Below are 23,713 nucleotides of genomic sequence, written 5' to 3'. Positions count from 1 at the left end.
TGCATGTGGGACTCGTACATAAAGTTCTTGACCCAGAGTGAGTTTATCGGCTTCAGCTACTAGCAGGGCGGCTGCAGCTACGGCTCTTAGACAAGGTGGAAGTCCGCTGGCCACTGCATCCAGTTGCTTAGACATGTAGGCAACAGGTCTTTGCCATGATCCCAAGTACTGTGTCAATACTCCCACAGCCATTCTTCTTTGCTCGTGTACATATAAGTAGAATGGTCGTGTGTGATCAGGTAGACCTAATGCTGGGGCACTCATCAAAGCCTTCTTCACATCTTCAAATGCCGTTTGCTGTTCTTGGGTCCATAAGAAGGGGTCGTGCTCTGTACCTTTGATGGCTGCGTACAGAGGTTTTGCCAGTATCGCATAGCTGGGAATCCATATCCTACAGAAGCCTGCTGCCCCCAAGAATTCTCGCACTTGTCTTCTATTCTTGGGTATTGGTATTTGGCAGACAGCTTCTTTTCTCTCTGGCCCCATAATTCTTTGACCTTCAGAGATATGGAATCCCAGATATTTGACAGTTGGCAAACACAACTGAGCCTTCTTCCTGGACACCTTGTATCCTGCCTTCCAGAGAATATGTAGTAGATCGTGCGTTGCTTGCTGACATTTTTCTTTTGTAACTGCTGCTATCAACAAGTCATCTACATATTGTAACAATACACATTCTCCTGGGATAGACTCGAAATCCAGTAGATCTTGACTTAGAGCTGAACCAAATAGGGTAGGTGAATTTTTAAACCCTTGGGGCAGTCTTGTCCAAGTCATTTGGCGTTTTGAGCCCGTTACAGCGTTCTCCCATTGGAAAGCGAAAATACATTGACTTTCTGCGGCAATTCGGAGGCAAAAGAAGGCATCTTTGAGATCTAAGACTGTGAAGTAAGTAGCCCCGCCCGGAATTAAAGCAAGCAGGTTATATGGATTGGGTACAACTGGATGTATACTAACAACCGCATCATTGACTGCTCTCAAGTCCTGCACAGGTCGATACTCATCTGTACCGGGCTTTTGAACAGGCAGCAATGGGGTGTTCCAGGGGGAAGTACAGAATTTTAGGATACCATACCGTATGAACTTATCCAGATAGGATTGGATGTTCTTCTTAGCCTTCTGTGGGATGTGGTATTGTCTTAGGCTCACTGGATAAACCCCAAGTTTCAGTTCAATTTTTATAGGTGGAATATTGCGGGCCAGTCCTGGTGGGTTGTTCTCTGCCCAAACTCCTGGTATGTTAAACAATGTCTCATCACTCCTAGGGTTTTGGCTAGTCAACACTGTATAAAGTCGCCACTCTTCTTCCTTTGGTACGGATAAAGTCATAATACCTGAAGGTCCATTAAACTTTAAGGATGTTGTTCCATTTGGTAGGAACGTAATCTGCGCTTGTAATTTTGATAGCATATCACGTCCCAGCAATTGGACTGGACATTCAGGCATATAAAGGAATTGGTGTTTTACTACGTGGCCTCCCAATGTACAGAGTCGACTTTTAAGAACCGGTTTTTCAGCACTTCTTCCAGTTGCTCCTATCACAGTAATAGTCCTTCCAGATGGAGGAGCAACTAGATTAGTCACCACTGAATGTTCAGCACCAGTGTCGATCATGAACGCACTCCTTTTTCCCCCTATTGATACATCGACCATAGGCTCCGCTCGACCAAGGGGGATGGAGCCCGGTCGGTATCAATAGTCCTCCATGACCGTGTCAGCCAATCCTACAAAGTCCCTACCTTCTCTATCGCGGGACCTTTGCGCTGCTGGAATATACCTGTCTTCCCTAACACTTCCTCTGTTCCCATTACTCCCTCTATTACCATTACTCCCTCCGGGGCCTCCTCTACCTCTCGCTCTGCCTCTAAAGTTTCCGTAGCCTGCCCTGGGTAGGTCTCTCTCGTACTGCTCTCTTTGCGGACATTCGTTCCTCCAATGCCCTTCTTCCTTGCAATACGCGCACTGATTCCTACTCAAAGGCTCCCTACTCCATCTACTATCGCCTCTATCTGGGCCCCGTCTATCTACGCCTGCGATCGCTACCGCTAGCATATCAGCCTTTTTACGCATCTTGCGCTCTTCCTCTTTCTTACTTTCTGTTTCCCTATTCATATAAACCTTATTCGCTACCTCCATTAGTTGGGTGATTGACATACCTGCAAACCCTTCTAACTTTTGTAGCTTGCGCTTAATATCTCCGTAAGCTTGGCTGACAAAGGCGGAGTTCACCATTCGGGAATTGTCTGCGTCTTCCGGATTAAAGGGGGTATACAAGCGGTATGCCTCCAATAATCGGTCATAAAAGACACTGGGCGCTTCATCGCTTTTCTGAATCACCTCAACTGTCTTCGACATGTTAATAGCTTTCTTTCCTCCGGCTTTCATGCCAGCAATTATAGCGTCTCTATAGGCTCTGAGTTGAACCATATCAGCACCATTTACATTCCAATCGGGATCGGTGTTGGGATAATGTGTTGCGGCCCATGCTGCTGGATTAGCTTGGTTTAAAACACGGGCTCTATCCTCTAGTGCTTTTATGGCTGCTTGATTTATTCTTGTCCTTTCCTCATTGTTAAATAAAGTCATTAGTAACTGCTGGCAATCAGCCCATGTCGGATTATGCGTCTGTACTATTGAGGTGAACAGATCAGTCATAGCTTGTGGTTTCTCAGTATACGAGGAATTATGGGTCTTCCAGTTTAAAAGATCGGTTGTGGTAAATGGGACATATACGAAGACTGGGTCAGCGTGTGCCATTTGACCTGCGGCATCGATATAAGCTGACCCGGGATTCAGACGAAGAGGCATCTGATAGTGCTTTAATTGTTGGGCACCAGTCAACTGTCGGGTTTGGATGGGGCTACGTAGAGAGGCGTCAGTCATGGGTTCCGGTCGGGGAGAGATAGGGTATGGGGATGTGGGAGGTTGGTTTTGGGAAAAGGTCGTAAATAAAACACTTCGAGCCGAGCTAGATGAAGCTTGACCGGAAGTCTGAAGTGGCGCCAAATCAGGATATTCGTTTCTAATGGGGGTGGGTTCTGGTTCCGGAAGGGGAGATTTAGTACGAGGGGGGGTGGATCCTGTACTGGAGGAGGAAGCGGAAGTGGATGGGGGTAATGAGGGGAGGGCTGCAGGACTTCCTGCGTTTGCGTCACTTCTTCTTAACGGAAAGTAAGGGGGCGGCAAAGGGATCTCGGACTCAGGGGGCGTGTCCAAAATGGGCCTAACACCAGTCCTAGTGGACGAACAAGTCCTAGCTACCATGAGGCGACACTGCTCCTCGTGGCATGTCTGGAGCCATTTTGGCGAGTCATTTACGGCCTGTCTCCAACAGTCAATATAAGGAAACTGGCCGTAAAGTTCAGGCCTACCTGATACAGCCACGTGTAAGCGCTGTACCAGAGTTAGATCCAAACTGCCACGTGGCGGCCATGCCGCAACCAAAGTAGGCCACTCCCTAGTGCACAAAGTAACTAAACGCACAGGAGACATCTTAACCCCAAAATCACAAGTTTTGAATCCCTTTTTAAAATTCTTCACCATACAACCTAAGGGATCCGGAATCGTTGACTGCGACGCACCCATACTTAACAATGGAACGTCGTCGACAACGAATACTATACACGCGTACTATTCAACAGTCACACCCGTTTCCTCTGGCAACAGCACCACGTGGTACGGTTACCAAGTGAAACGTACACAATAACAATAAACACTCAGGGAATTCCCGTACACACACAGCTGTTACACCAGTCACTATATAATCAATATTATGCCCTTTGGCGTAACTATACAGTCACCCACGCTATAATTCTCTATATACGAATAACCCGTCTATAACACACCCCAGTAACATCGTCTTTTACAAATAGCGGTTACAGTACGGTTAGCATAGGTCAAAGCACAAGTTAAGGTCACAATACAATTATTAGTGGTTATGGTGTTAAACATGCAATGGACAACAATGATTAGTACTTATATACAGTGTCAGTAAATATACAGGGTTATGGTACCGTGCACTATAATACAGCAACACACTATTAACACTCTCGCTAGACGGCTGAGCTCGCGCTATCTAACAAGATATACACTTTACTAAAACAATCGTTAACACATTTACAATTCCCAACTAAACTATTGGCCAGTACCTTGAATGGACTACCTAAAACTATATACACCCGTTTTGGTTAGCCACACTGCCCAATCACCACATATATAGCGAGCTAGAGAACCGAATTTACACAGGCGCCTCTTAGTCGCACTATCAAAAGTCTAGTGGGTTCCAAATTTACACGCCTTCCCACTTAGCCCAGATAGGATGAGAACTAGCGAACCGAATTTACACAGGCGCCGATAGTCTCCCGGTCCCTCCGACCTAGCGAACGTAATATACACCCTAGAACGCTAGTCTAGACAAGACACCGGTGTCCGGCTAGGGCTATTTACACCAGGACCCCGCCTGACTAACCAAATCAAACGGTCTGACTAAAGAGCGTTCGATCGAGCGGTGCGCCTTCGCTCCTTCCCTCCGACAGAGGGGGCAGATACACAGATTCAAAACCCCTTTGGGCCTACCGCACAATCGGTATACCCCTAGTGGGTCCTGCCGTCTAAAACAGCAGTTGTCTTACCTCCTCGTTCCTGAACCTGAGTTCACACTCATCGACGGGGACACCCCAGCACTTCTCACGTAGAGGCCGATGATCTCCTGGACAACAGACCAGTGGCGCCGAGACGAAGGGAGGTCCACGCAGAAGTTCAGGGGTGCAGCCGTAGAGAACGTGGGCAAAGATAGACCGTCTCACGCCTCTGCCTCTCAGCTACCGTTGAACGATGAGCTTCCCGGCCAATGCACCAAATGATACCGGAGAAACTGACGGAAGCCAAGCACAGAGAGATGGACACAGGTTTCTTCAGGAAGGAAGAGATTCTTTATTGGATCACCGATCGGGACTCAGAGGGACTAGCGTCACCAAAATACCACAAGTTCTGAGCCCCGGACAATAGTGCAGGCTCCTTATATAGGCATATAACTCCTCCCATATTAAGCTCCACCCGCACATTCTCTTAACCAATCAACACAAATAAGAATTAACTTCCTGTTTGACCGCATGGCTTGTCCAGCACAATGGAGGAGGGGAATACTATATCCTGTATTCTTGCACATGCTCCGTACACTACTGATCGTATCTTGCCTCGTGCAACCAACTGATCGATACGTCAGCATATGCACGTACACATGCCACGTGGTAATCTCGGCCTACTAAATTTATTTTTACCGAGATTCCACCACAATATCTAAACAAATTGAGACAAAAGGTTTGAGGTGTCAGAAAGGAAGCAGTAAACATCAAGAAGAAAGTACTTGTAAAATGCAGTGGTGGAAAAGATGAACCAATGTTAATATAGAGAATGCCGCAATGTTTTTTCTAAAACCTATATAAAAGTGAGCATGCAATAAAAGGTATTTGTTTTGGAGAAAGGCAATAAAAATTGTATTGGTGCCTGATGTATCCTTTTAAATCACAAAGTAAAAGGGTATTGAAAGCTAAATTTGAGACTCTAGTTGCAGCCTGAACCTCTTATGATAATAAGCCATAAGTAGTGTAGTCCTCAAGATCTGAAGTACAGGAAGATAGCCATATTGCCAAGTGACATGTTTAATAGTATTCCCACAGATAAACAAACTAAGCATATAGAAATAATTTCAAGGTTCCCACTTTTAAAATATAAATCTGGTGCACGTTCCATTTCAAATAGCTCCGGAAGCAGACAAATATAAGAAAGAGGCATGAAAGGTTAATAGCACACCAGCTCATCTCTTCGGCTAAGAGCAAGTATCAATAATGAGAGCAGTAATAATAGTAATGAGAGCAGAGCTTTTAAAAGTGAACAGCTTTACGTCCCATTTTTAATTAAGCATTTCCATTATCCATTCAGTTCACACATTTATAATTCCGTGAGAGCAATAAAATCATGGCAATAACATCAAACTATATAACTGATTAGGGTATATTTAGCTTTTGGGTGTGTTTTCAGGTACATCATGGTGTACATAGTATTAACTACCACGTACATGCATTATTTCAGTTGATTTAAATCATTTTGATGGGAGCAGTTTGTTCTAAATCGTGACTGCCACTTAAAAGTTAAATAGAAGAATTGTCAAAGCACAACATATAGTATATGATTAAAAAGGAAAAAATATCTACTATTTCTAATATAGCATTATCTTCCCTTGTCAGAAAAAAAGAATCAATTGTCTCTGGGTTTGGTCTTATCTCATGAAATCCCTGTCCATCAAATAGTCCAATAAGCAGATAAACCCCAAGAGCAGTTCCATCATCCCAATTAAACATTACCAGGTCATTCCACATTTTTAACTTATTCTCTAATTAGCACCGCAACTTTAGTGTCAAGCTGATCAAAGTGTTGATTTGACATAATTCTTACCTTGTTCTTTTAATAGCATACTTTGTAGATTTAATTGTTCACTCCCATTTATCATTACAACTCTGATACCCACTTCAAGATTGGTTTATTTTGAAATATTTCTAAGTTGTTTTGGAATTGTTGCTAGATTCAAGAGGATGGAAGGTTTGAGAGAAAGAGGGAGAGCTGTTATTCAACTTTCCCAAATATTATGCTTTATGTGGGACAGCCAGGATCAAGGGACTTTGTCCTTCTCCCTTTTAGAGATAACATCTACATCCGTCCCTACATGTCAGTCAGTCTTAATCGCCAGTCTCCCAAGTAAAAGCTATATGTTCAAGCATTTGAGTGAATATAAAACAGGCTTCTTCGTTGCTGACATTAAAGGAAACCTACAGTCCAAAAAAAAAATAAAAAAAAATAAGTTCCTATCTGTCCACCCTCTTTGTCCTGCAAAAATTAATTTCCTTACCTCAATTTCAGCAGCGGGACTCCTCTGCTACAGATTCTGCTTTGCCACCGGTATGCGGACGTCAGCCAAGATCTCGTATGTCTCATGGAGAGGCACTGGATTGGAGAGCGCATGCGCTCCCAAGACGGCGCACTATTAGCAGCATTTGAATCCCACACTGAGTTTTATGTGGCCTGTGTGGTAAAGGCTACAGGATGTTTAACCCCTTAAGGACCAAACTTCTGGAATAAAAGGGAATCATGACATGTCAGACATGTCATGTGTCCTTAAGGGGTTAAAGCGGCACTGTCATGCCGAATTCCGTTTTTTTTTTTAACCCCCGTCCTGCCTCCACTACATCCAATTGACCCCTTAGTCACCCCCAAATGCCCCTGAGCCCCCATATTACCTATTTATTAATCTTTATTTTCTGCCCCGATCTTTATTCAGGGCGCCGCCATCTTTGTGTGGGTAAATGAAGTCCCTGTGGGATACGTCATCTGCCCACACTAGATAGCCTGTGAAATTCCCGCACATGCCCAGTGAAACACCTGGACATGCGAAAGGGAATTTCATCTATTCATTCATTAGACAGACGAATGAATGAATGGAAAAATCAGACGAACAAACTAACACTGTATCAGTGTTCGTTTGTTCGTTCAGTTTATTACAAGGAGGGAGCTACCTGCGCGCAGCTCCCTCCTTGTAATATGTAAAGACAGAAGCGGCAGGGAGCAGTGCTCCCCGACACTTCCTAAAAACCCCAGGTCCCCCTCTCACTCTATGGGGGTCAATATGACCCCCATAATAGCATAAGAGATTAAAATCTCCCCAATGCCCCTACTCGCTATACTGCGAGTAGGGGCATGTCTACTAAACAGATCTACTAATCACTGTAAAAAAAAAAAACCTGCGAGGCGGGTGGGGGCCATAATGATAATGAGGGGGGGGGACCTACTGTCCTCCCCCCCTGGCCCCCACCCCTGTGCAGCGGGTGGGGGCCATAATGATAATGAGGGGGGATGACCTACTGTCCTCCCTCCCCACCCCCCGCGGCCAGCAGGTGGGGGCCATAATGATAATTGGGGGGACAGGAACCTACTCTCCTTCACCCCCCTCCCCCGGCCCCCACCCCTAGGCGGTGGGTGGGGCCATAATGATAATGAGGGGGGGGGGCCTACTGTCCTTCCCCCCCCGGGCCCCCACCCCTGGCTTGAAATCCATCCAATAACAGTGCTCTGTGTCATTTTACACATCGTGGGAAAGTTCTTTGGTATTTTCCCACGCAGTGTAAAATGACACAGAGCACTGTGATAGGATGGATTTGAAGCCATCCAATCACAGTGCTCGGTGTCATTTTACACAGCGTGGGAAAGTTCTTTGGAATTTTCCCACGCTGTGTAAAATGACAAAGAGCACTCTGATTGGCTTGAACCCACCAATCAGAGTGTTCTTAGCCTAATTGCAGGGCGGGGCAAGGCTTTACAAGCCTTCCCCCGCCCTGCGGAGCTCAGTCTGCGCGGAGCCCTCCATGGGTGAAGATGGATTTTTTTTTTGCGCTCTGGTTTTTTTCTTTTCCGTCTGTTTTTTTGGGGGGGCGCTCGGGTTTTTTATTTTATTTTAAGTTCGACGTTTATAATGGATTTTTATTTGGCCTTTTTTGGGGCTCAAAAATGAAGATTTTAGAAAAAAGAAGACGTTGAATGGTAAGTTTAATTTTACTTTACAGGGTAGTAATTCTATTCCCCCCTCACTATTTTTTAGGGTGAGGGGGGTAGGTAGGGGCTTATTTTATTTGGGTGGAGGGGGTGGGTGACTAGGGGCTTGGGGACCCCTAGCCACCTTTATGGGGGGGGGAGGAATTTGACTTAGGGCCCCCACCCGCCGCCCAGGGGTGGGGGCCGGGAGGACAGTAGGTGTGTGTCCCCCCTCATTATCATTATGGCCCCCACCCGCCAACCAGGGGTGGGGGCCGGAGAGGGGGAGGACAGTAGGTGTCCCCCCCTTCATTATCATTATGGCCCCCACCCGCCGCCCAGGGGTGGGGGCCGGGTGGGAGACCTCAGTATCATTATGACCCCCACCCGCCGCCCAGGGGTGGGGGCCGGAGAGGACAGTAGGTTCCCCCCCCCTCATTATCATTATGGCCCCCACCCGCCACCCAGGGGTGGGGGTGAGGAAGGACAGTAGGTCTCCCCCCCATTGTATTTATGGCCCCCACCCACCGCGCAGGGGTGGGGGCCAGGGGGAGGACAGTAGGTGTCCCCCCCTCATTATCTTTATGGCCCCCATCTACCGCTCAGGGGTCTCCCCCCTTATTTTACTTTAGTGCCCCCACCCGTAGTTCAGGGGTGGGGGCCAATAGGTTTTTTTTTTGTTTGTTTTTTTACAGTGAGCAGCCACAGGCTGCTCACTGTTTACTAGACATGCCCCTACTCGCGGTATAGCGAGTAGGGGCATAATTTACTAATACTAAGTAATCTTTACTTAGTGTTAGTAAATTTGGCTGAAAGACTAATTTAGGTCTTTCAGCTTTTTAGTTGATAGCTTCCTAATACGGTGGGAATTAGGGAGTTATCTACTAAGCGGCTGGAAGATGCAGCCACAGCACGAATAGGATCGGAGTTTCATTCATTCGAATGAAATTCAGACACGAAGAAAGTGCCGAATTGCATTCTAAAACAAACGAACATACTGTTCTCATTCAGTTAGAACGCAATTCGGCAGTTTCGGCTAAAATGACAGGAAGCATCGTGAGAACAGGGAGGAAAGGTGAGAATTATGGGAAAATTGCTCTGACCAGCGGAAATGAAGCACACTTTGCTCCTCCGCTGGTCAGAGCTGGTCAAGCGGAGGAAACCTCCATAAGGCAGAGTCCCTACTTTGTCTTATGATTTTAAAGAAAACTATAGCAGACAGGAAGAAACGGAGAACAGATCCTGAGAGAGGGGGAGAAGATGAAGAGATTGAGGAAAGGTAAGTTCGGCATGACAGTGCCGCTTTAAGAAACGTTCAGTGCTCACATGGTTGAAACTACTGTGCAACTATCTTGAACCAAGACGCATGTGTGGAATGTAAGGAATGCCCACTATTAGATAACATATGTAAGATATAAGTGTTCGTTTAATAATTGGATGTAATTTTTGTATTCTTTGTATATGTATGGAATATGTCATTTGTGGTATATATTCTTGTAAAAGTTTGCTCATTCGGGTATTCCAAGACTATTGTCTGACTGAGACTTTGCAGCTGCAAAACAATAAATAGCCTTTGTTCTTCAATGTCCTGTGTCTGGAGTGTCCTTGCATCATCTCTGACTCGAGAATTTTTCCACAACCTGGAGGAAGAGGCAACTCTAGTGGCTGTCAGGAAGACAGCAACTAGAGCTGGATTTAAACCTGCAATGTAAACATTGCAGTTTATAAAAAAAAAAAAAAAAAAAAAAAAAAAAGCTGCAATGTTTTACAGTGCCAGGTTTAAAAGGACATGGCCACTGCACCCAGAACACATAATTGAGAGAAAGTGGTCTGGGTGACTAAATATAGTTAGTTACATTATAGAGGCTGAAAAGAGACACGTGTCAATCAAGTTCAGCCTTTCTAACATCAGTTTTTTTTTTCTGTTGATGCAAAAGAAGGCAACTCCTCCCCCCCCAGTTTAAAGCATTTACAATTTTGCAACAAACTAGGAAAAATTCATTCTTGACCCCAAAATGACAGTCAGATGTATCCTTGGATCAAGAAACTATAGTGTTTCTTTTAATGAGATATTGCCATAGTCCCTACTGAATTCAAAGCACATTGTGCAAGATGGAGATAACACCAGTCATCACAAAGAGAATGCTGACAAAAATTGGAGTGGGAGTAAAAGATGGCAGTTTGATAAGTTACACAGCAATGCAGGTAGAAACTTATATCATAAAAAGTAAGCAATTGTTGGATTGACCAGAAATTCTAATTTTGAAAAAAAAAGAAAAAAAAAAAAAAGTCTTAACTCGATGTATAAACTTAAATGTAGGGAATGAAGGACCCCCTCCCCCAAAAATCCCAAAACACAATTACTGTAAACATCGAACTTTTTAATTTAACTTAATTTAATCACACCTCCCTGCATGAAAACTTGCATAGCCTTCCTAAACACTTCCTGTAAAGACTCATCTACAGTTTATCCTTCCTTTATTGCAAGTTCTGTTTAAATTTAGATTTTCTTATCCTCTGCTATGTTAATAGCTGGCTAGACCCAGCAAGAGCCTCCTGTATGTGATTAAAGTTCAATTTACATCTGTTTCAATCAGAGCCAGGGGAGGTGTGTCAAGGGCTGCATAAACAGAAATAAAGTGATTTAACTTCTAAATGGCGGAGAAATGAGTATTGAAACTTGAGAAGCAAGATCTACACACAAAAACTGCTTCATTACTTTAAAAAAAAAAAAAAAACTAAAAAAAATAAAAGTAGTTAAGGTGACTATAGTGTTCAAATTACTTACACCACCAGCTATAGCTCCAGGTCTCCTGTGTGTTTTAGTTTGTCCATGAGAAGCTGGCTGGCCATGGTAACCCCATCTTTTCATCACACCTTGAAAACCTTTTCCAATCCTGTAACAAAAAACAGATGCAATCCATTAAAGAAGACCTACATATTATTATTGGCATTTATATAGTGCAAACTTGTTCCGCAGTGCTTTAAAATATTATAAAGGAGTGAATTTAACAATAAGTGAGACAATTACAAAATGTTACGGGAATAATAGGTTGACGAGGACCTTGTTTAAACTCATATTGAAAACATATTGAGTAATCTAAGAAGAGTATCATAGGATTAATAAAAACATTAATTCAAGCAGAAATCTGTGATCTAAACACGGTTATGTGTGTTTATGTATTTTTAATTTAAAACCAGTAGTGACACAAGGGAAAAGATAAAAGGTCATATTTCAAAAGACACACATACACTGGTAGTACAATACACTTCTCATTTTCTACTATTAAGTGAAAAACATTCACCTGTTCTAGAGTTCAACATTTCCAACTGAAACAAGCTTCATAATCATTGGAGAGTGTGAATACTGCTAAATTATATATTTATTATTATCACTGGTATTTATAAAGCACCAACAAATTGTTGCAGTGCTGTACAAGTGAGGAAACAAACTGTAGAATATACACAGACCAATAAAAAATTTAAAGAGGGCCCTACCTGTGAACGGAGATCTTTTATACAAAGTACTCAGCCAGACAGCCTATGAACTTAAAATCTACAGGCTAAAATGGGAAGTGTAAACAGGAGGTAGCAGAAATGGCCAGAGAGATTTAAGGGATATTTTCAGCCCCTGGTAAGGTTTAAAGGAATTGCCCAAAATAACAATAACCCTTATTGTCTCTGCATAGCATATTTAAACACATTTATGGCTGCAACACTGTATTTGCCCATACTGCCTTTACCAAAACCAGAATCTTGCATTCTACAATGTCTATTGTATGGCTGCATCTTGGCACTGTGACAGGCTGCACAATGTGTACTATTATCTCACTGCCATTAGTGCTTTGGTTAGAAGAGCCTGCAAACAACAGGTGCTATTTTGGGAAAGGTACTTAATGCTGAGAGACAATCTCTTTGCTTATACAGTGACTGCATCTTATTTATCATATCCCCTCAGACCACCACCTAGCTGTGTCCTATGCATATGCTCCATGATTCCAGAGGACATGTATACAATTTTAGTTTTAGAGATATATTTTCAGGTAAATGAAGACATATTGTCCCCTACAGCCCTTAATGGTATACCTAGTTAGTGGACTAGCTGTTATGGTTTGTGTAAGATTGCAAAATACATTATAATGCAATACATACAAGCATACATATGCTATATAGAGAAAAAGAGAAATACACACATTATATATGGGAAAATATATAAATACGAGTGTGTTGTGTAGTAATGGAGCTGTGGAAACTAATGAAAGGACTTTAACTCAAAATAGGTAGTGGGAAAACGTCTCTCCATTTCAGTATCACAAAAACAAAAAGCAAGAACATATATATATTCGCAATCCTGAAGAAGGCTCCAGATGTGAGCCAAAACATTGATGTTATTTTTTATTTTTTTTATTTTGAATATGAATTAAAAGTTATATTTTATTTTAAAAAGACCCTGGAGTGCATTCCGTTTTCTGTATATATATATATATATATATATATATATATATATATATATTTGGTGCAGACAAAGCCAGGGAATACATTGCAAATAAGTGTAAGCTGAAACAATGTTACAGACAGGGAGCTAAGATGGATGCACCCAATTGCAGTATAAGGAGATACTGTTTTCAACAATTTACGGGATACTACAGTCACAACAACTACAGTTTATTGCAGTTGTTCTGGCAAGTAAAGTCAGTCCCTGCAGACCTTTTGCAGTAAACACAGTATCTTCAGAAAAAGGGCAGTGTTTACATTACAGCCTAGGGACACCTCCAGAGGCCACAATTCAGATGGCTATTAGAGGTTGTGACGAACTACCCTTTGCTACTGGCTTCTGGAGGGGCCTGATTGCCAGCCTCCTGCCCCAAGACTATGTGCCCTGCATAAAGACATGCTAAAAAGGGACTTCCATGGGAAAATGTGCCTCTTCCCCCTCCCCCTTTTTCCTGTCCTATTGTTCTCCAGCAGGGCATTGTCCTAGGGACACTGCCAGACCAGTTAAAACTGTCTGCTTTGTCCCTCAATCTCTCATCAGCCCTTACTACTGTTTAACCCCGTGGCGATCCAACTGTATTCGTGAGATCCGAGTGCTTTTCGGACATATTGAGCGCTCAGATCCAAGCTATCTGGGGATATGTTGGACATATAGGTTAAACATTGTATTATAAGAGTCATGTATTTTTATGTGGTTTTTGTAACAGTATTTGACTTAGATATATTTCCTGTACCTGGAGATAATTAAGTTACCACAGCCACTTAAGCCAGTTATCTCCAGGATAGAGGAGAAGATAGACCATCCGCACAGCCTAAATCTGTGGATCTCTTTTGGGCATGAAAACCATGCTTGCGGTCGGTCAAATGTGACTTCCACAAAACGTTTGAACCCCTGCTCTGATCAGGGTGATTTTTGGATATGTTGTTCACGCAGATCAGGGCTATCCATTGTATAATTGTGGGGATATGTGGTGTTTTCTGTGTTTTGTGAAAAATTTGTGTTTTCTGCCTGTGGGTAATTGAATTAGTCCATTGTGTTTGGTAATTGTATCACAGGCAGATGGGGAGGGGGGGGGGGGGGGGTTGTGTACATTATCTGGGCATGCCTAACTTTACAAGAGTGTTTTGATTGGCTTTGTAACTTTGTGTCCTATGTTCCACAAGGTCCACATGGGTGGTAACCTTGTGGGAAAACTTGTATAAAAGAGACAATAAACCCTCAGTTCAATTTGTTCCTGCTTAATCCTCAATACGTAGCCTTGTCTCGTTATTGTAGGGAACTGCTATATTCACACTGGGGATTGCTATACTTTGTATACTCCCCTGAGTTCTAATCACTTAGGTCTTTTAAGAGCTGTTCCTGATACACTCTCCTGGAGGAGAGGTCTTTCCCACACGGTCCTGGAGGACAGAGGTTGATCCAGGGTGGAAGGAAGACGACGAGACTCCAGTTAAGCTACGGCGGTTGTGGAGTCTGCAGTGGTTGTGGTGTCTGGTGCGGTGCTTATGGTCCTCGGCGTCAGCAAGGAAGCATCTGTCAACTGAGGTGCCCAGTAAGGGTGTCAGGTGATCCGTTACAGAGGTGCTTCCTAGGGCAGTGCTGTGTTTCTACCCTCTGCATGCAGACACTGAACTTTCCTCATAGAGATGCATGGATTCAATGCATCTCTATGAGGAGATGCTGATTGGCCAGGGCATTGTTTAGCTCCACAGTCAGTCTGTCAATTCTGATTATCTCAGCCAAGGAGGCAAGCTCAGCAAATCCCATGCTTTCCTATGGATGATGACAGCTAATGGGGCAGATCAGGGGCAGATCCAGCACCAGCTGACTGGAATGAAAGAAAGATTTTACTATATGTAGGGGGGGGGGGGCGGGCAAAGGGGGCAAGATAGTGTTTTTAACGCTACAGCGTCAGGCATTCAGGTTTGTGTTCCTGACCCTATTGTGTTCCTTTAATTTTCTTATACTTCACAAATACATATTTTTTCAAATATAGGGAATAAGTAAACATAATATTAAAAGTTCCCAGGAAGTGAGAGTTACCCCTTGTCTTTCATGCAACATTCCTCATTGAAGTGGCACCATACAAGACACTGACCTACCTTTTTATATAAAAACATGCTTTTTCCAACATAGTTCAAATTCATTATATCATTTTTCTCTAGACAAATTTTATCTTATGTTTAAATTGCATGTTGTACGTTATTTTGTGCTATATGTTTGCTTTATGCTCCATAAACAAATTGAGTTTGCTATAGAATATACCTTGTATTTTATATGTATGTGTTTTAAACAGCACAGCAAGCAGAATTATCTATGTGCCTCCTCTGCAGTATTGACAAATTCCCAACTTTCTGAAGTGAATCTGCTTTGGCATCAGGTGTTAAAAATGAGGTAAATGCTGCTAATACCAAACTGCTCACTGTAACATTACAAATCTGTTTAACAAATTAGTTTTGTTGTCAGGACTTCATGAAAATGCAATAGCCCTGAGTCGCAGAATATGTCCAATAAAGGACTCACTGACCAAGGTGCTGCACAGCTGCTTCCCTAAATTTATGGATATATTCTAGCAGGCAATCCATTGGGAGTATTCACAGGATGATGCCAAGCTAACTGGAAAAAAAGCTCATTATATAACATCACAAACATTGTAACCAAACCGAAAACTGGGTTAGCAAAACTATGGCATGTCACGGTTTAATTGGGCATCCCAAAGGTTTAATTCCTGAGCGCCCCCTCCTTGCTTTCTAAGTAAAATTATATACTACTTTGTCAGCTTGCTTTCAGTGCTCTGCTATAGAGGTTACACGTTATTTAGTTTGCTTCTTCTAAATATTACATCTAAAATAGCTTTTGGAAAAGTGAACTCACACATGCAGAAATGTAGTAAATATAATCATTTCTTTTTTTTCTACACTCATTTTCCAAAATAACCAATTGTATATAGTTGCTGAGACACTACTTCTAGCACCTCTTCAACTGACAAGGTTGATGCAAAATGTTATCCTTCTAAGATCAATAAAGTGAGTATCATTAAAGTAACAGAAGTATAGTTGTTATGGTCACAGCAGGATTAACCAACCTTAAGGCCCGCCTCGGGTCCAGGTGTTAGACAGGGACACCTGGACCATGAATTTGCTTACCCTATTAACCATCCCTATGTGAAGAATGAAAGGGGTACCCTAAACTGGTAACTTGCCTAAGACACCACGGAATCTTAATCCTCCTTTGGTTATGGTGTCAGCAGTATGGCAATCAACCTGAGTCCCTGCAGGCATAAGAATATATTAAGCATGAAACAGTGCAATAAATCTCCCCTAATCAGGCAATTACAAACAGCTAACATGTAGATATTTACACATTGGTGGATGTGACAAAGTCTCCATGAAGAAATAAATAAAATAAAGATCTGCCATGTACAATGAATCTATCAAACTGAAAACATAATTTAACCGCTTCAGGACAGAGTCAATAGTACACGTTCTGATCAAAACAAAATGTAAACAAAAACTGGCATTTCAACCGGAATTCACCTCTTTCATATTAAGTGTACCCACACTTATCATATATCATTTTGTTCAGGAGAAACAGGGCTTTAATTACTATTACTAGGAACTATTCATATATGAAACATAATTTATTATGAATAAAATCAAAAAATTGTGAGAAATTAAGATTTGAAAAATAATTTTTTAGTTCCGCCTGACCCTTTAGCTGTAAATGTCATTATAGTGTTCGCTTTTACTGCAATAAAATGCACATACTTGTATTCAGCAAAGTCTCACAAGTACAACAGTAACCCCCATTAACAGATTTTACTGTGTTTTGGAAAGTTACAGGGTCAAATATAGCACATTCCATTTTTCTTTTCTTTTTTTCACATTAAAATTTGCCAGATTAGTAATGTTACCTTTGAGACCGTGTATTGCAAGTGGGGTATGTCCAGTCATTTTTAGTAGCCACTTAAAAACAAATATGAATGCTAATTTTAGTACTCCCCATGTTACAGGGTTAAATATAGTGCTTACAAATTAAATTCTCTACACTTTCTGCCTGGGTTGTCAGGCACGTCAATCAAATTTTAATTAAATTAAATCACATAATTATGTTAAAAGATTAAATATACACGTAGAATTTTAATATATATACATATATATGTATTAAGATATACTTATGTAATCATTTATGTAATTATATATATTTGCGGTTCTTTGTATTTTATATATATATATATATATATATATATATATAGAGAGAGAGAGAGAGAGAATGTCATTCTAAGTGTATTTTGTTACATATATTAATAACAAAATACAGTTAGAATGAAATTACATATGTATATATAATCTTTTAAAAAATATTTTATTTATTTAATTATTGCAATTTGACATATATATATAAATATAAAATACATATATATGTATTATATAATATATACTATATATATATATATATATATATATATATATATATATCTACATTCTAAGTGTATTTTAATACTAATATATGTAATTATATTAACATTAAAATACACTACGTATGACGTTACACACACACATATATGCGCGCGCGCGCGCACACATTAAATTTACTTTTTTTTTTAAATTCTTTATTTATTACAAGGTTTCAACACCATATATAACAGTAGTAATAGTGTACATACAAAGAACTGAACATTTTCAGGCATCAGCGAAGATAGGAATATGGCAAAAAAACAACAAAAAATAAGCAGTCAGTAATGGTGAGTATGGTGAGCGAACATCTGCCATGAAGGTTCATATTTAGAGATGGTGTTTCACCTAATTTTAAAATATAAATATATATAAAACAAAAAGAAAAGAGGAAAAAGAACATTTGACTGGCAATATCACGTGGGTCATGTTAAGCAGAGGAGTACTGTCACAGTTTCATTAGATTCAAGGCATATATAGGTATATTCCCCTCCTCCAGCCTTGAGCGTGTGTTTGCCTTTTTAAATGTTACATCAAACCCACGGCAAACCTTAGGTGTGCACAGTTCCCTGGAAGTAGGGCTATGAAGGTATCTGCACGTGAAAAGGAATAGGCGGGCCAGTCAGATTGAAAGGAGGGAAAGAAAGAAAGAAAAAGGGTGAAAGGTAGATAAAACTAGAGATAGGAGCAAGAGAAGATAGGAAAAAGAAATCGAGTGGGTAGGGAAGGGATGGTAAGGGGAGAGACGTTGGGACCTATTTATGTAGTTTATAATTTATAACCGGCATGCATAAGTGAAATGGTATACAAGGTAGTGTCGGCCTTGAGATGCCCGACACCGAAAGGGTCGACAGCGTACCATATGCCCCCCAGTGGGATCATGAAAGTCCCACCTAGGGGCATAGTATGATATGGAGCGGGCGAACAGGAAACACAAGGTCCCACAGAGACAGGGGTATGGGGGAATGAGCCCACACCCTCCGCCTCCTAATCGCCCACTCCACTGTCCATCCATGGAGCCCAGACCTTGTCGAATTTCGCGGTCGTGCCTCTGACCTTCGCCGTCAATTTATCCATAAGAAAGGAATCTTTAATTTTTTGCAGAACAACATTCAGTGGAGGAGTAACACTCTGTAGCCACCCTTGTGCTAGGGCTCTCCTAGCAGCTAAATTCACTTTATTTATCAACTTCTGTTCTGTTCTGGACCAGTCCTCCCTAGGTCTGGCCAGAAGAAACACCCAAGGGTCTAATTTGATGTCTCTATTAAAAATATCTCTTATTAGCTCCGCAACCTGCTTCCAGAACTTTTGGACCTCCGCGCAGTCCCACCACATGTGCAAATAGGTTCCCTTGTGGCCACAACCTCTCCAGCACAAATCATTAGAGATTCTGTGCATTCTACAAAGCTTAACTGGGGTGGAATACCACCGGAACATGGTCTTATACGCTTGTTCCTGCATGGAGACACATATAGACGAAGCTGCCGCAGCTTCCCATATCTCCTGCCACTCCACCCCTTCCAACTCCTCACCAAGGTCAGCCTCCCATTGGGATGTGTATGTGAGCGTCCCCCATTCCGGCGTGGTATTACTTAAATGTGAATACAGAGCAGCAATAAGACCTTTCGGGAAGTGTTTTTTAAGGCACATGTTTTCGAAAAAGGTAGGCACCGTCAAAGCAGCGGTTCTAACTACTGGTGTCTGGGCATAATCTCTTAATTGCAGATACCTAAAGAAATCAGAAGGGCGCATAGTAGCCCTAGCCTTCAAGTCCTCGAACTGAAGAAGCGAACCGCCTTCGTATAAATGGCAGAGACGTTGGACACCAGCGCTCTCTATGCCCTTGAAATCCCTGGCATGTAAACCCGGGCTAAAGGCTGTGTTTCTTAGGTATGGAGTCAATGGGGAGTTCTGTGAGGATAGCCCATATTTTAGTGATGCGGCATCCCATAGTTTCAAGGAGTTCGCTATTGCCGGGCATTTAATATGCCGGGACGGCCTGTTGGCCTTAGGAATCCACATAAAGAACTGGGGGATGTCAGGCCCCATGAGGGAGGACTCTAAATCTACCCACCTCCTCCCGTCCGGGGGAGAGTGCCATAACGTTATTTGCGCTAATTGGCCCGCTAGATAATAAAAATATAGATTCGGTAAACCTAAACCACCCCTCGGTTTGGCTCGATATAAGATGTTTCGTGAGACTCTATGTTTCCTGTTCTGCCAAATAAATTTGCCAATCGCCTGTTGAATTGTGCCCAGATCAGACTTGGTTAGTCTAACCGGAAGAGCTTGGAATAGGAACAGGATTCTGGGGAGCACATTCATCTTTACTGCATGGATCCTGCCGATCCAAGAGATCGGCTTATCCTGCCATTTTTCCATATCCGAGATTAGAGTGCGAATTAAAGGCATATAGTTTTGCTGGTAGAGCCGGGCTGGGTCCGCCGTCAGTCGAACCCCAAGGTATTTGATATGGTCTCTATCAATTTTGATCTTATAAGTCTCCTTTATATGAATCACATCCGAGTCAGGTAAATTGAGAGGGAGAGCGCTCGATTTGGACAGGTTCACCTTATATCCGGCCAGATCGCTATAAGCGTCCAACACGGCCATTAAAGCCGCCATCGATGGTCTCGGGTCCGTCAAGGTCAACATCACGTCATCGGCAAAACCGGACACAACGTATCGGTGTCCCCCGATCTGAATCCCCCGAATCTCCTGATTATTACGCACTGTTTGCAAAAGGGGTTCCAGTGATAAAGCAAACAATAAAGGTGACAAAGGACAGCCCTGCCTCGTTCCGTTGCCCAACCTGAAGGGCATAACTTTCGATCCCGTGATCCGGACCCGCGCCTGAATATCAGTATACATTGCCTTAATTGCTGTTATAAAAGTGTCTGGGAGGCCAAAATGTCGGAGAACCTCGAAGAGATAAGGCCATTTAACTCTGTCAAAGGCCTTTTCCGCATCGAGTGATAAAAGCAGCGTCGGGATCCCCTCGTCGGTCTGCCGCCATATGAGATCGATGTTACGCCTAGTGTTCTCAAACAGTTGTCTACTAGGGATAAACCCCACCTGGTCTGGGTGAATTAGATGTGTTAAGAAAGGGTTCAGGCGAGTCGCCAGGATCTTCGCCAATATCTTTGAGTCGTGATTTATTAATGAAATCGGGCGAAAGTTTTCCGGTAATGAATCGTCCCTGCCGGGTTTTGGCAAAAGGACCACATCAGCCAGTGACATGTCTCTATCCGGCATACCCCCCTCCATGAGGTTGTTGAACAGGGTTTCCAAGTGGGGTGTAAGTTCCTCGCGAAAGACCTTATAATAGCTACCTTCAAAGCCATCCGGGCCCGGAGCTTTATTGCCTTTCAGGGAGGAAATCGCCGCGTCAATCTCCTCTGCTGTAATTCGTGATCCAAGGGCAGCGGAATCCTCCCCCTTCAACGTCGGCAAGTGTAGATGCGACAGAAAATTCTTGGTGTCATCAATTTCACGCTGACGTGTCGCGTCGTCATCCTCGGAATGATTGTATAGATTGGAGAAGTAATCCGTGAAGACCTTGGCTATGTCGGTGGGATCTGTACAATACTTACCCGCGTCATCCTTTACCCTCAATATATGCGATTGGCCCTGCCTTGGACGGAGAGATCTGGCTAATAGCGTATCCATTTTGTTGGATTTTTCATAGTAAGTCCTCTTGGACCACACTATGGCTCTAGCTGTATCGTCAAGGAGTGCCTCGCGAACCGAGTTCCGTGCGTCCCGTACGCTCGCTAATGTGGTGGGTGACGAGGCAGTCTTATGTTTCTCCTCAGCTTTTCCCAAAGCCGTTAGGAGAGATGACAGCAATTGCGATTTGCGTTTCTTCCGCAGCGAGGCTTCGCGAATCAAAACGCCACGGATAACCGCTTTATGGGCGGCCCATATCGTAGCCGGACGGAGATCCGACCCTGTTTCCCTATTGAAATAGTCTAGCAATTCCGTCCGAACTATCTCTACTATGGTCGGATCTTGCAGCAAGGAAGTATTTAACTTCCAGGACCATGGGGACGCTACACATAAGTTATCTAAGGTCAGAGTGACCTCAGCATGATCCGACCAAGTGATAGAGCCTATCGTTGATTCCGAGACTTTTGATGCTGATTGCGAATTTACTAAAAACATATCGATTCTGGAGTAAGTATCGTGAGGGGCAGAATAGTAGGTATAGTCGTGGTCAGTCGGGTGATGTGCTCTCCAGATATCCAATAGGCCTGTTTGGAGAACAAAGGAACGGAGCAGTTTGTCCTGTCCCCCTCTCCTATGAGACCTAGGTAGGCCACCGCTCCGGCTTCTATCTACAGCTGGACATGGAGCAGCGTTAAGATCCCCTCCCACTACTACCATGCCATGCGGTAAATCATTGACCAAGTGGGCCATAGCATCCCAGAATTCAGCAGAGGGGTCATTGGGGGCATAGATGTTAAGAAAGTGAAACGCATGGGAGTACAAACTTCCCGACACAAGGATAAAGCGCCCCGACGGGTCCGCTGTCACCCTTCCAAGTCTAAATGGGCATCTGTGGTGTATAAGCACAGCAACACCATTTCGTTTGTTCAATGCCCTGGCCTCATGCACGGTTCGAAATACATGATCTTTCAGAGTGAATTTCGCCGGTGCCGGTATATGTGTCTCCTGCAAGAATACAATATCCGGGTTGGAGCGCTTAAGATCCCTAAACATAAGGCGACGTTTGCTCGGTGCGTTAAGGCCCTTGACGTTCAGGGACAGTAACTTTAACGGCATTGCGTCAGATAAGGAGTCATGCTTGTCTCACGTGTCTGACCCACCCGGAGCCGATGTGCATTTTGTAGTGTACAGAGTAAGTACCGCGAGCAGTAGCTCGGTCTATGCCAACCAATTTCGTACTTGGCAATATATCTAAGTACGCCAACGTCTCCCTTCCAGGGAGGTGGGAGAGGGAAAATGGGAAAGGGGGAACAGGGAGGGGAGAGAATAGAGGAAGGAAAGGAAATTGGTATAGAGAAGAAGAAGAAGAAGAATAATAGTGAGAACTTTCGCCTGGACTTACCTATAGCCAGGTCAATATGGGGTATGTGTTGAAGCGACTCCAGAGCACATAAAATGCTCCAGGGTAGCATGAACACAGACCAACAGTGATAGGCACTCCTAGGTGCCTACCTAAATCATATTGAGGACAAACAAGTAAAGCTAAACGGCTAGAATGATACCGACCCCCCCCCCCCTCCCGAGCCGGGCGCTACCGGATAAACTGTCCTGTCCCCCACTACCGCATTACTCAGGCATATCCCCCCTCAGGGGTAAGAAACCCCCTCCCCCCCGATAGAGGATCCAGTCATGGTAGAAACACGGGCGCCGGGGGGAGCGAGAGTCAAATGAGGGACATATCTCCATTAAGTGGATTCCTCTCCCTAAGAAACGGAGAGCTAGGAGGTCCGCACCGGGGTCTCCCCTCAGGGCCATGGTGGTATAAACATATATTAGATCCTCTAAGTGATAAGCGTGTGTAAAGGAGCCCAGGTCAGGGCATAAACATAAAACTTGCAAATATATCATGGATAAACATGGAACAGATCCCAATCCCCCACGCCCCGGGGTGGGTCCCGGCCCCCCACGTATCCGATCCCGGTACATACCTACATACATAGTCAGCGTGCAGGCTGGGGGGGGGGGGGTGTAGACGAGAACATCCCCCACCCCAGCAGGCCAGCCGAGGCAAAAACATAGAGCATATACCCCATTTCCCGCTGGTAGATCGAGAGAGAAAGGGCGCTACACCCCCCCCCACCCCCTTCTGAACGCCCCCAAGCACAGAACCTATGAATGTAAAAAAAAAAGAAAAAGAAAAAGACAAAGCAAATCTCATTGCACAGTGAATTATAACCCCAAACATATGTATTACCGGGGCCGCCGCCCTCCGCCCGCCGCCCGTCTCCCGGTACAGTTGCAAAAACCAAATAGTCATTCGGGGGGGCCGAGACGAAATGGGATACTGCTGCAAGTCCGGTTGGGTCCACAAAGAGGGGAGAAAAAAACCTGCCCGGACCCGTAATGACCGCCCGTCGCCAGGCCGGGGAAGAGTTACAGAGGAAGCAACAGTGAGGGGGCCCAGTCGGCGGACTCACACGGGAAGGAGGAGATCGGGGACATCGTACAGCCCTAA

General features: G+C 43.6%; 1 protein-coding gene across 1 annotated transcript in view; it reads right to left on the bottom strand.

The window, feature by feature from the left end:
- Window positions 1–23,713, bottom strand: part of MRPL3 (mitochondrial ribosomal protein L3) — a 136,537-nt gene that overhangs the window by 41,784 nt on the left and 71,040 nt on the right. The window contains exon 7 of the mRNA XM_063450671.1: window positions 11,369–11,477. Coding sequence (XP_063306741.1) covers window positions 11,369–11,477 — 109 coding nt within the window. The remainder of the gene's footprint in view (window positions 1–11,368; window positions 11,478–23,713) is intronic.

Source organism: Pelobates fuscus, chromosome 4 (genome assembly GCF_036172605.1).
Source record: "Pelobates fuscus isolate aPelFus1 chromosome 4, aPelFus1.pri, whole genome shotgun sequence".
NCBI classification, from domain to species: Eukaryota; Metazoa; Chordata; class Amphibia; order Anura; family Pelobatidae; genus Pelobates; species Pelobates fuscus.
The sequence above is the reverse complement of the archived record's forward strand: the minus strand, read 5'-3'. Positions and strand labels throughout refer to the sequence as shown.